General features: G+C 42.4%; 1 protein-coding gene across 1 annotated transcript in view; it reads left to right on the forward strand.

Annotated features, from left to right (window-relative positions):
• The window catches only part of GABRA5 (gamma-aminobutyric acid type A receptor subunit alpha5), a gene marked incomplete at both ends in the record, with an annotated part of 54,929 nt that extends 45,422 nt beyond the window's left edge, over positions 1-9,507 (forward strand). The window contains 4 exons of the mRNA XM_082760521.1: positions 635-778; positions 6,525-6,677; positions 8,090-8,301; positions 9,205-9,507. Coding sequence (XP_082616647.1) covers positions 635-778; positions 6,525-6,677; positions 8,090-8,301; positions 9,205-9,507 — 812 coding nt within the window. The remainder of the gene's footprint in view (positions 1-634; positions 779-6,524; positions 6,678-8,089; positions 8,302-9,204) is intronic.
• Between the last annotated feature and the right edge of the window lie 4,186 nt (positions 9,508-13,693).

Consider the following 13,693-nt stretch of genomic DNA (forward strand, 5'->3'; position numbering starts at 1 on the left):
TGCTCTCCTTCATGCCATCCCACCCTTCAGTACTTTCTCTGCTCTTTTGGGTCACAGACATGCACGCACAGAGGGACACACACACTTGTCCCAGCTTCCTTCATCTGCATTCGTCCCCCACACACATCCCCTCACCCATGTGTACATATCCCAAACTCAGCACACACAGCAGATCCCGTGCTTGCCCACAGCATCACTTGGTATTTTATCGTGGAAATGGGATGAGACACAGAAGCTCCCCCTTGCCTAGGCACTCGAGGCGCATGAGTGCTTTTGAGGGGGAGACTTCAAGAAATGCCTTCTGCAGCTCGCTAGGGTTTAGGAGCTGCCAGCTACGTGAGTATGGGTCTGAGCTGCTCTCTCAAATCGAGTGGTTGTGATGGATTATATTTATACCTGCACTGTTCCACCCTCTGACAAACCATCCCACACATCTGTTATATTAGAAGGCTTCAACCTAATATTTTTTGAGCTGGGCATATGGGAACATGATTATATCATCTTTATTTGTTTTTCTCCATTCACTCTCACTCCTCCATTCTTCCCTCTCCCCACCATTTATCATTTAAGGATTCACTAAAATATTACACGGTGTTTTTTACTCATCACCATCTCTTTTTCCCTGTGTCAACAGATGCTTATCCCAATTCTGAAGTGATCTATGTGTGGACTAATAGCACCACAACGTCTGTGGTGGTGGCCGAAGATGGTTCACGACTTAACCAGTACCACCTGATGGGACAGACTGTAGGAACTGAAAACATCAGCACCAGTACAGGTAGGCAGACTATTTCCACCCCCTGGTTGCTGAAAGGCTCTGGTTGTTTTTCAGGGAGGACAGGGATGCGTCTGTAGGATGTGGGGTGCTAGGGAGATCTGGGCAGGTTCCTGGCTACTTAGCAGAGGTATTAAATTGGAGAGGGCCCTGTGCTGGCTGTTAGGTACTTTACAAAGCCACTGCAGAAGATGCATCCAAGCTCTCGCTATTTAACAGGAGTGCTGGAGACACTGCACACAGCTTCTTGGCAGCTGCCTTTGCCCAGGCTGCCAGCGCTATTACTGGCGTATTTCCCTGTGGGAGGAACCACCCCGGGAGGCAAACACCACCCACGCGTTTGATCCGTTTCAATCATCGCTTTAAAATGATTTGCTCGATGAGGCCGCGGTGGGGGGAGGAGGAGGGAGAGGAGGGCAGGTGGCCGCGGTGGCGTGGCTCTGCAGTGTGCCCAGGGGACCCCACTGCTGGAGAGGAGCTGCCAGCCCCGAGGATTCCCGTTTCCTCCCCAGCTGGACGTGGAGGCACCAGATGTGGCAGCATTAGGGAGGCAAAGAAGGTTTAATCCCGGACCAGGCACCCACGTGCGCTGTCCCCCCCTTGCTTCTTAAGGCCCCCACACAAGGGCAGCCCTGGGCGCGCATTGGCGGGGGAGTCCCGGGGGGGGGCGAGGCTGTGACAGGCGTCACAGGGGCCCTGTGGGACAGGAGCTTAACCAGGTTACACAATGCACTCGTCCTGAGAGCATTAGTGGCACGGAGCATGAGGGCTCCTCAGCCCGCAGGAACAACATAGCCTGCCTTGAAGGGAAAGGAGGTTTCCACCGCGGGGCCTGGGGGGCAATGGGGGACACCCTGCGGCAGGAAGAAATGTAATTAGCAATGACAAAGCCGGTCTAATTGCCTGGTGTCTTCTGGAGATGCAGACGCATCCCTGGTGAAAAATGACAGGCTTGGAGCTGAGGGCAGGATTGTAGAGGATGAGGTATAGATCAAGTTAGGAACTGGTTACTATCCACAGGAAATTTAGGAGATGTGAAAACAGGCAGGACTACACTCACACACAAGGTTACTTTGACCAAAGCATCAAGGCACATAAATCTTTCTACTCAAAATGTCCAAATGTATCCAGTAAAGGGGGTGGTTGAGCTTGTCTCTTACTCTCCAAACACAAGACAAAGCAAGGGGAAGCTTGCCTCAGGCAGCACAAAGGACCCACAACACACAACCACTATGGAGCTTCATCCCTTCCCTTTGCCTAACTCAGGAGTCACAAAGCTATTTCTAAAGCAAAGACATATAAAAGTCAAGAGATGACAGAGTCAGAGGAGCCACCGTGGTAGAAAAAGGACAAATATGTATTGCTATCCCCCATTAAAGAGCAAAGAAAGACACCTTTGTCCTTACCAGTTTACCATCATAGCTGCGTTGTTCTCTGCGATGAATGGCAACTCCCCTCTTGCCTTCATCATGGCCAAAAAAAAGATCCAGAGGATGTACTGGGGCATCTCCTACAAGCTTGTCCTGCTCCTCAGAGCCAGAAAACAACCCAGTCCCAGCAGCGTGTGCTCCAGTGTGTCAGCTCCGGACCACCACCAGCTTGCAGTCTGCCTCGGAAAGCTCCTTGTAGTCCTCAGCCCAAGGGAATGCCGCACTCTCCAAAGCCCAAAGGTGCTGCCCAGTAGCCTCCTCCCTCCTGTACACTAAGATTTAGGCTAACAAATGCTTGATTTCCAATGTCAAGATTTTATATTAGTGTCCAGGGTTGCATCTGGGGTGGCTGGATTCTGATTGCAGGGTGGATCACAAAGAGCAGGACACAGATTGTAACTGGGGATTAGCAAAATGCAAAAATCCGATTTTGCACTCGGGAAAGCATCAGTGCACGATGGATTTTCTGGACTTCATCAAGCTCGTGGTAGGCCAGAAATCAGGGTTACTTATGAACGGCCATCTAAGGCATTTCTTCCTTCTATTGCATTTTTGAAAGTGAAAAAGGAAAAAAAAAATAAATAGCTGTAGCTGTTGCATGAATCCAACTGCTGGGATTTTTTACTTTATTTATTTATTTATTTATATTTTTTTGACACATGAGTCAAAATACACAGCCCTTGCAGTTGCATAGGCAAAATGCTTGTATATGTCACAGGACATTTATGCTTCTCTTTCTAACAGTTTTTTTTTGTTTGTTTGTTTTTGTTTTTTTTTGGTTTTTTTTAAATTGGAAATACTGGACCTGCAGCAGTCCTGTGGGATTCTGCTGATTTTGTACCCAAGCTGCTATGCTTATCTGTCTTCTCAGAAAAGGTATCCTGGAGCTCCCAATTCACCAACCAATTTTGAAATCGGGAACATTTTAGCTTTGCCACAGAAAATGGCTCTGACATATGCCACCTGTGTGGTGTGTTTTTTTGTGCTAACATCCCCAAATATTATTCCCCCAGAAGAGAAGATACTTGACATCTCGCACTGCTTCCAGCAGCGCCAACATCTGGTGCATCCTGCTGTTGTGTTGCTGAAAGCATTTAGATATGGGATCTGGGTCCACGTGGATATTGCTGGTTTCTGCAAATGGTTGCCCAGCTCTGTTGCCCAGACCCAGAATCTCTCATTGCTAACTTAGGATCTGCAGTGCCACAAAACAAAACACAAACCCACTCTTTTCAATTCTGCCAGCTGGAGCCCAAACTCTGAAATATCCAAAGCCTAAATAATACAGTAAAAAATCAGCCCTTCATTCTGCACCAAATAAGTCTGATTTTTTTTTTTTTTTTTTTTTTTTTTTTCTTGAGATGAGTGTTTCCTGTGCAGCACTATCAAAATAACACAGGCTTCTCTTGTGGACCAAAATGTTGTGGATGTCAGCATGATCAGGGACTGCAGTGTCACAGACCTAACATCAGGATTGTGCCAGAACTGTTGATAAAACTGATTTGAGGCATATATGGCAACCAAACAAGCCTAGGGTCTGGCCCATCCTCACTGAAATACTCCTGTGAACCCCAGCATAATGGCATTGGAAGAAAGCATGTGAGATCATGAAAATTTGTAAGCACAGTCTCCAGAACTCCATCACCTGGGTACCAAAAAAAGCCACTGTATTAGCTTTTAAAGCATCAGAAAAACTTAAGACCAGCAGCAGCTCAGTAGCATAGCTCTGGGAAGAAATGCTCTCTTGAGCTTTTCACCAGTGCTAAATCTGTGATTAGAATTGTTTTTGCAGTGGTGAGTGGACCCCACCAGGAGCAGGACTCTCATCTATAAGTGCTACAGAAAAATTACCCCTTGTTCAAGAAAGCTAATGATCTAAGGATATACTGTGGCCTTACAGAAGTAAGAGGGAATTTTGCCACTCCAACAGAGCCAGGAGTTCCTTCTCTATAAACAAAAGGCCAACTCAGGCAGCTTTTAACATTACTTCAAGCAGTGGTCCCAGGGCATTAAAAAACAAGCTCTGTTTTTGTTTTTGTTTGTTTTTTTTTTGCCAGCCCCTAGTCTGCTGGAGAGGATGTTCCTAGTGCAGGCATTTTTGAAAAGAGCAACAGGGAAAATAGGAAAAAATAGCAGCTGGAAGAAGAGCAAATACAAAATCAGGTGATATTATTTCAGTGGAGACAAGAGGTTTGGTAGGTTAAAGAAAACAAAAAGGTAAGAATCAGCTATGGAAGAACATCAAAATATAGGCATTCATTTTCTGTATTCATCAAAAGAAAAAGATGGATCCTGTTGCTCTGCTGAAGCTGTGCAGATTTTTTTTTATTCCAGCTCCAAAAACATACTGTCAAAATCAATAATGCACATCGTCACTCCTTAGCAAGCAGGGACACTGGGACTCAAACACATCCCAGTGCAGCAGCAACTCAGAAGGAGATTACAGGCACGTAGACCCCGCTGCTCCTGGCATATTTTATTGGTAATCCACAAACTGAGAGCTCCTAAATAAAGAGCAAGTGAGACCACAGCATGTTCAGCATCTCTGGTTCAAAATTACACTAAATGGCAGGAAATTAGATGTTGCTTCTCAGGGATTTTCTCCCCAGTTTCACAGCATCCCCTGTCCATCCCCACATCCCTCGTCAGGAAAGCATTTCACCAGAAAATCAGACTCTAGAAGGAAGTCATAAAGATTAAGGCAGGCTGTCAGGTGAGGCAGTTCTATGCTATTCCAGTCTTTCAGTCTAAAATTCTCAGTGTGAATAAGTCTGTAAACTTCATCCAAAAGAACAGAACTCCTCTACCTCAACTCTTCAGGATAGCTATACCTGCAGAAGACCTCTCACTGTAGACCTGTTGTCTGCTAATTAGCCATATTGTCACTTAGCAATAATCCACCAAATCTAACTGCTTCGCAATGCTGGCTGCAACTTAATGCAATTTACTCAACGCAGATTCAGTCTGTTATATATTTTCCTTTAGTGTTTGCTCTATGGAAGGTAACAGTCCATTCTTGCAACAGAGATTATAGCTAATCCTTTAGCTCAAGTCGTTAAGGTCTTCATTCAATTTGTTCTTTAGAAAATTTGAGTTATGAGCCCCAAAATTCCCAGGATCTGAAAAATATATAAGTCAAAAGGGAAATTATATTTGTTTTATTCTCAGAGGACAATACACTTTTCAGAACAAGCATTACTCTGATTCATCAGCATCCAGCTGAATAATGCATGCTTTTAAATTAATTTGAAGTCAATATAAGTAGAGATCTGCTAGGGCTCAAAGGGGGTTGGTTGTTTTTTATGCTTATGTTTAAGCTCTATTTTTCCCCAGAAAAATGGTAGCCTGTTCTCAGATAGCAAGTTTTTGACTTTGGGGAGCAGTTACCATCAATGAATGGCCATCAGTAACAACTATGGTTTTACAGGAACAGTCTGAAAGAGCTGCTTAAGTTCTGATTTTTTATTGAACTGTTAGGGAAGATGACAGCTGGTCTGTCTGTTTTGGAGTGCATTTTTTTTAGGCTTGTATTGAAATTCAGAGGGCCTGACAAAAGCCAGATTAAGGCAATGCTGTGAATTTGGCATATAAAAAAGACATGGAGTTCAACACTGCTGTAGCAGCTTTTAGTGAATTCTTCATGAAGGCAGTACTCTAATAATTGCCCAAGTGAGCAAGACATGGCACAATGTCTGTCCAGAAACATGTAATCTTTCCAAGAGTCAAGGCATACAAAATTCTAGGAAAACTGCATGCTCCAGAAGGATTTATTTTTTCCTGGAGAAGCAATTTGATGGATTTAGATACTCCAATCAACAAGACCTCTTAAAATCTCTGGGAAAAACATGAATTTTTGAAGCACAGATACTGGGACAGGCAGTCACTAAAGTGTGGTGCAGGAGGAGCGTCTGGACCTGTTGTCATTCTTGAAAACTGATGGCTTGGCATTAACAGGTCCCTAACGAGGTTAAGCCCTGCTTCTAAATCGGGTTTCTAAGAGTAGATGGCCTTAATTGTTACTCTGACGGGACAGTTTGTGGGACATGGTCAAAAACAGGCACTGCCAGCAATCCAGAGATTTCATGCCTGTGAACATCAAGACGTGCCAGGTGCATAAAAGGACTGCAGGTTTTCAGTGCAGTAGTAGTCAGTCACTGTCTTCTGCTTCTGTATTCCATAGTACAGAAATCTAGATATTCTTCATACTATTAAGAGTGGCTGAATTGTATCCTGAAAAAGGAGGTGTAGCTGTCCTGCTTAAACCCCCAAATCAGTAAGCCTCTCTTATTTTAGCCATGTATGCATTTTTCTCCCCTTAGGCGAATATACTATTATGACAGCACATTTTCATCTCAAAAGGAAAATCGGTTATTTTGTCATCCAGACATACCTTCCTTGCATCATGACTGTGATCTTATCACAAGTGTCGTTTTGGCTGAACAGAGAATCTGTCCCTGCTCGGACTGTCTTTGGTGAGTACCTGACTCTCTCACAGCATGGAGGAAGGAAAGGACTTGTTTGTGGATGTGATTTTCTGTAACAAAACCACAGAGCTCATTTCTGCTTGTGTTGTAGATGTTCTCATGCTCTCTTCCATTTTCAAAATCCATTTAAAAACACTGTCTGGGCTTTTTCAAAAAAAAAAAAAAAAAAAAAAAGCATAAGAATCAATTATATGAGGGTTAAGGATGGAAAACAGAAGAATCGGATTGTTGTAATTTCAGGTGTTTTTTTTTTTTTTTTTTTTTTTTTTTTTTTTTCCCCACTCAGGTTAAATATGTGATGGTTTAGAACAAAAAGCTATGCATATGATGATAGTACATACTCTAGTCTAAGCATTTGAAACAGATTTCACTTAAAAACATTTTGTTTATCTGTGTTTTCAAGATGTTTATCTGGGAAAAACCATGTAGAGGTTAATTAGTGACAATTATCTCTATTACCATCAAACAAATTAATATGATTTTGCATTTAGAAAATGTATATTTACTACAGAAGCTGTCATGGAAAAATCCTTTGGGGTCTCTTAAATTACTCGACTTATCACTAGAAGATTGCAAAAAAATAAACAGTCTTAACTGAAGGTTGATGAAATCAAAAAACCTACTAGATGAGAAATGAGGGGAGTGGGAGCAGCTTTGTGCGTGAAACTTTGGCCAACAGTTCTTAATAGAGCCATTCATCTATAGGAGCATCTGTCTGTCAGCACCTTTGATAAAAAATCAATTAACGATCTGTACAGGGAGTACAGGTGCCAGCATCACATTGCTGACTGGTGATGCTGATTTTAGATTCATGAAGGCATAACTGAGAGTTCAGTTTTGTCCTGCTGGAGGCATCTGTCCACAGATGGAACTAGTGGCAGCTCTGTCAGCTACTGACTTCTGTGGAGGGAGGAGCTATAGTCAAGGGAATAAATAAGTCAGCAATTTCAATGATAAAATCTCCATGTGAGAAAATAAAAGCAATAATCACACTTTATTATGACAGTTATTGCTGAACAGGTTGATCATTTATTATATCATGTTACCAATTGACAAGTGACACCCTATATATATCATGCATCAATGTACAAGGATAAAATGCTAGTAGGATTTTGGTTTCTGCAACAGTTGGGCTTGTATTATCCTTAAAATCATGCTTAAGTACACTGTAACTACAGATAACCTGAACACAGAGAAGTAAACACCTGAGGACAGAGGCTTTCATTTTTTTTCTTTTTCAGAGAAGTATCTCATTCTTTCAGACCAAACTTTGCAAATACTGATTTACTTCATGTGGCCTTTCTAGCTATCACACTGAGTTGGGGCCCACTCATAACTTACTGGGAATCTCCTAAGGGCTACCAAGCTGATCTCTGCCTCTTGTTTTTCCTCCTTTACAGGAGTAACAACAGTCCTCACCATGACCACCTTAAGTATCAGTGCCCGCAACTCTTTGCCAAAAGTGGCCTATGCTACTGCAATGGACTGGTTTATAGCAGTCTGCTACGCCTTTGTATTTTCTGCATTGATTGAATTTGCAACAGTCAACTATTTCACCAAGAGGAGTTGGGCATGGGATGGCAAAAAAGCCCAGGAAGCTGCTAAAATCAAGGTGCTTACCTTACGTGTTTTAAATACCCAGAATAAAAAGCACTAACTCCGCATAGTTCGTATGAATGAATGCAGGATTTCCATCTTCTCCGTTTAGTTAATTTGTGATATACTCTTACCTTCCTATAGAGGAATATTTGCAAGGAAATATGCCTTCTTCTGTTCAGAGAGGTAGACTGTCAGTCTCTGCCATCTATATGAAGCGGACTGTTTTCCAAAAAATATAGGGCATTGAGTGCGTGTGACATGTAGTGACCAAATTTGTGATAATCAGCTACGAAGCCATAAGAGGTAACTCTGAGGAGGACTCTGTGTGCTCTCCCAGATAAATGGCAAGGCTCACGTTGAGCTCCATGGGTTATGGTCCTACCACAATAATTTTGATAAACTGAGGCAAAAGAGCATTCTTTGAAAACACAACCTTGAGTTTCAAGCCAAAAGGAACATTTTGGAATAGGACTGACTCTTAGCGAATGATGTCCTGGAGAAAGTCTGTGTTGGCAGGCACCCTGCCAGAGCAGTACCAGGAGGGGGGCTAGCAGAGACACCGAGCCCTTCACCGCACTGCTGCCTTCAGCCAGGAGGGCATGGCTGGCGTGGGGGCAGCAGCCTCTCCAGCTGCAGGGCTGCTTCACCCTGACAGGAGAAGCTGCTAACATACATGCCCCCTGGGATCTGGGTCCAGACAGCCTTGCTTCATTATCTCTGACATCAGGGAAGCTTTAGCCTGAGTAAGAGCTGTAACATGGAGGCAGAAACAGCTGTTTGGGAGTCAAAGTCAGAATAGCCCCCCAGCGTTTGTTAGCATGATTGATTACAGTGCTTAAGTTTGGGGTCTGGTATCCTGAGAACCTGTTTCCACTTTCTGTTTCTGTGGTCTAACGTTTTGGTCTTTGCACTGCAGAAAAAAGAGCGCCAATTGCTGGGAAATAAATCAACAAATACTTACAGCACTGGGAAGATGACCCCTGCCCCAAACATGCCAAAGGACTCAACCCCATCTGTCATCTCAAACACAGCTTCTGCTCCAGCCAAGTCCACAGAAGAAAAGCCTGCCGAAAGCAAAAAGACTTACAACAGCATCAGTAAGATTGACAAAATGTCCCGGATAATTTTTCCAGTGCTATTCGGAACTTTTAACTTAGTCTACTGGGCCACATATTTGAATAGGGAGCCTGTCATTAAAGGTGCCAATTCTCCAAAATAAACTGAAGGACTCTAAAGCCACATGTGAGCCATACTTACAAAGCAGATGCTACCAAGGAAAATTTGAGATCCAGACAACTTTCTACATTTGGGCAATATTCTTCAGGAAGTTTTTTGCATGTTTAATAATATGTACAAATAATATTGCCTTGATTGTTTCTACATGTAACCTCAGATGTTTCAGAGACAATTATATTACTTACAGCAACAGATCTTGATAAAAGATCAGAAGACATTGAACATGGCTTCTTTGCTGCTGAGTATCTTGCATTGATAGTTTACAAATAAAATAAGTTATATTTTTTAACTGTTCACGTGTACTACATATCGTGGTTTTTATACTTCAGATGTACAGTCATACAAATGTAGGCTTAACCTCTATTTTACAGAAGAGCTCCACTATTGTCATCTGATAGGTTACTGTGAGTAATGCCAGTTGTAAATGTGCCAAATTATTAACTGTAGGGCTATGTTTGAGCACCTTTACTGGTTATAGGTAGCGCATTACTCCACAGATAAAACTGCTCAGCCCAGTTTTCTTTAATAGAAGTTAATACAAGGCAGTTAATCCTAATGGGGCTATGCTGATTTTCACTGCTTGAGCCTCTAGCTTGCAGTGGAGTAACACAGAGAGCGAGATGCTACTTGTGTAAATAAAGGTGTGGAATCTTGCCCTTAAAAAATAAAATAAAATTGGGTTTTGCATTCCAAGGAAATTTTCTTGAATGGTTCTCAGTATCTATTCCAAAAATTAGAGATATATTGCATGAAATTAACATAGATTAGGAACATATTTGTGCAAATAAAACTTTTGACAATGGCAGTAGACATTTTATTAAGGTAAAGCAGCTAATGTTTGGACGTTTTCCTGAGAAGATTGTGTTATATTAGCAGAAATAAACAGTAAAGAATTATGATAATTCTGAAATAATTATTACTTGTTTCCCACAGTGAAAACCAATCAGACAACACTAAGAAGTGTGATCAGAAAAAAAAAAAAAAAGTGCTTCATGACAGCAAGGTATTTCAGTGACAATATTGACAGAAAGGTCTTTGTACTGTCCATCTGAAAATTTTCTATAAAACGCCTTGCTGCTGCCAATGTGTTTTGCTTTCACAATGAATGAGAAAATGCAATCTGAGTTTTCAGCTCTTTTCTCCTTGGCATCTTTCTTTGTTCCAGAAGCTTTTGTAATTTAATCTTAATGTTTAAATAAAAAATGCATTCGACACTTGATTGCAAAATGTCATTCTTATACTGGTTATCATTTTAGAGATCAAAAAATCACCACTGGAGCCAGAAGAATTAAATAGAAAGCATATATGCATGCAGTGAAGCAGATGTGTGTGCATGATACATCCTCACTGTTGCCCAGAAAGGTACATATGGAGTGAAGACAGTGAACTGGGATATTTCAGAATTCAGTGTTATTTTGCTGTGGAGCATCAGTCCTACGTTCTATTTGGGACAGAGAGGAGAGCCTGTGCCCTTCCTGAGACATCCCTTTTGCATGTTGGTCTCTCCTCAAAATTTCATAAAGTCTCTGTTTAAGGGTGGAGTTTCTGCTTCACTTGGAGGTCAGGGTCCACTCCAGGACTGGGGAGCTGTCTGGGCTTCTCGTGTCATCTCTTCTTCCCCTTCATTCCTAAACATTGCTGAGAAAAAAGCTCATGAGTGTATTCCTTTTTTTTTTTTTTTTTTTTTTTTTTTCCCTGATGCTGCTGTGTAATTGGACTTTTGCAGATTCCCAGTGGCCAGAGAGAAGCCAGGTGACTGAGCAGGTGCCTGGTAGCTGGCAGGGAGGAGCCCATAAGGGGCATGCCCATCTATTAGTTACAGTGCTGCCCTGAGGCAAGGTGAGGCTTTGGATCTCTGTATTAATTTCAGCTTCCCATGTGGATTTATCAGCCACGTAGCTCCTCATTCACTTCACTGTTTTTAAAGTGGGATGATGTTATTTGGATGCAATTAATTCAGTCCTTTGGGGATCAAAACAGTGAAAAAATGCAAGGCCTTTTGGGCAGCAAAGCTTCATAAATCCCTGTGGTTATTTCTTTTCTTGCACATAGGTTACTCCCACAAAAAGGCGAGAGCCTGGGAGACCTTCTGTTTTCTCAGCAAAATGCACACATGTTGCACTGGCCATCCACAGTAATTTGCTCACTATGCACCTCCAAAACAGCTAAAAACACCTGGTGACTGACAGAGGGAAGATCTTTATGTATATGCAAGACAGACCCTCTCAGCTGCAGCCTCTGCTGCCCCTGCCTATGTCCACAGAAATGTATAATGAGTGCAGAGCTGCGCTCGGGGCAGGGCTCCATGAAGATCCAGAGAAGGAGAGAAGAGCCCAACGTGCATCCAGGCAGGCAAACACAGCAATTGCTCCTAGATGGGATGTGCATACCCATGGACATTGGTAACCATATGACCATGGACAAGTCTCCTTGCTAGGAATCTGCCCGCAGCTCGCTGCTTCCAGTCCCACCAGAGTGACAGATGAGATGTAACTCTCATGACATCACTGACACAATGCAATGCACCAAAGTTATCTTGCTCAACCAGGTGTCCGGGAATGGTGGGTGGACTGATAAGGATCAATTAGGAGGTAGTCCATGTGGAGACTTGCCTTTTTTTTGACCCCAAAAGTATGCACACTAACTACCAAGTTGTTGGCAGGTATGCATCAGTACCTGTAAGTTCCATCTCTTCCCAATCATTCTTGCAGCCTAAAGGTGGCACAGGCTCTCAAAATTTTTTATCACACATTATCATTTATGATAACATCTGCAATCATAAAAGGCAAGCTGGATTCTGTTCAATAAGAGTTTTTTTGTTTGTTTGTTTTACTTTGGATGGTAAGAGTGTTACTTAACACTTCTTCCCCTCAGATAGCAAACATTCAAGTGACAAAAACAAGGTGGTGGGTTTTGTGGTATAATAATAATAATAATAATGTTTTTTGCTCTTTGTTTGTTTTAGTTTTGCGTTGTTTTGTTGTATTGTTCCCCCACCTTTCCCACAGGAACATGAGGTAGTTGTAGGGTTTAAAAAAAATACCTGTTATTGAACAGAGAAAGATTAAGGAATTAGTGTGATAGACACTGACCAAAGCTGGGTACTATGGGTTCAGGTCCAATCTGGAGTGTGGGACTGTTGCTTCACAATTCTCTAAATTGACAGAAACTATATTGCCTTCCTATGTTGCTTGCAAGAAGCTAGAGGAGTACTTGGGAGGAATATCATATATACATACTCAGTGCCTCTTCTCAATAAACCTCTTCTGGCCACTTTCATAGAAAGGATACTGCCCTAGGCAGACCTTTGTACCAACCCCATAAAGCTCCTCAGTGTATGTCCTCCAGCAGAGAAGGTTGGAGGACAGCAATAGCTGCTCAGACCCTTAGGTCACACCGTACTTGTGGCAGTGGCACCAGCATGCTTCTACAGAGGCTGTATTTACTGCATGGCTGAAAAGTATGAGCAATCTGTGAACCTCCAGAGGAGACCATGTGTAGTAAAAGGATATCTAAATACTCACAAATCCCAGAACAGAAATGAATCACAAGAAGTTGCTTTTTACTGTCCTCTAACTCCTACAAAAAGCTTTCAATTTGAAGCTTTCCCCTACGTGAATGAGAAAATCAAAACCCTCTTTAAAGCACCTTCTCCAGAGCTATTCTGTCTGCCTTAGAGGCTTTTTCATGTTTGCTGTATTCACTCAGATCCAAGCCTGACTCTTACCCTGAATGTCTCAGCATCACTTTCTGGTCTCCATTTCTGGACTCAGTGCCAGGAGCTCAGAGTCTAATTTTACATGTATGAAGAGTCTGAACACAGAACTACCTGCAAACAGGAGCTGCAGGATTGGGCCCTTTGTTTTAATTTAATAGACAATGTATTGAAATTTACCTGATGTGTAGAAGAACCAACAATTAACTACCTGCTAAAGGCATATGACACCAGAGACGTTTTATCACTTCCAGTGATAAATGTAATTTCCAGTTGTTGACTATTGCTTTCTGTGTTTGAAGATAAAGGCAGTAAATTGTGGTTAGGGTTTGCTCTGTTACCGTGGATTTGCTAAATCATGTTGAAAACTCCTGAAGAAGCTGCCTGTCTTTCATTTCTCAGAGGATCCCACACATTCCTCATCCTTGCTCAGAGTTGAAACGACAGAAGAACA

Source organism: Aythya marila (assembly GCF_965140915.1).
Source record: "Aythya marila genome assembly, chromosome: 1".
Taxonomy (NCBI): Eukaryota; Metazoa; Chordata; class Aves; order Anseriformes; family Anatidae; genus Aythya; species Aythya marila.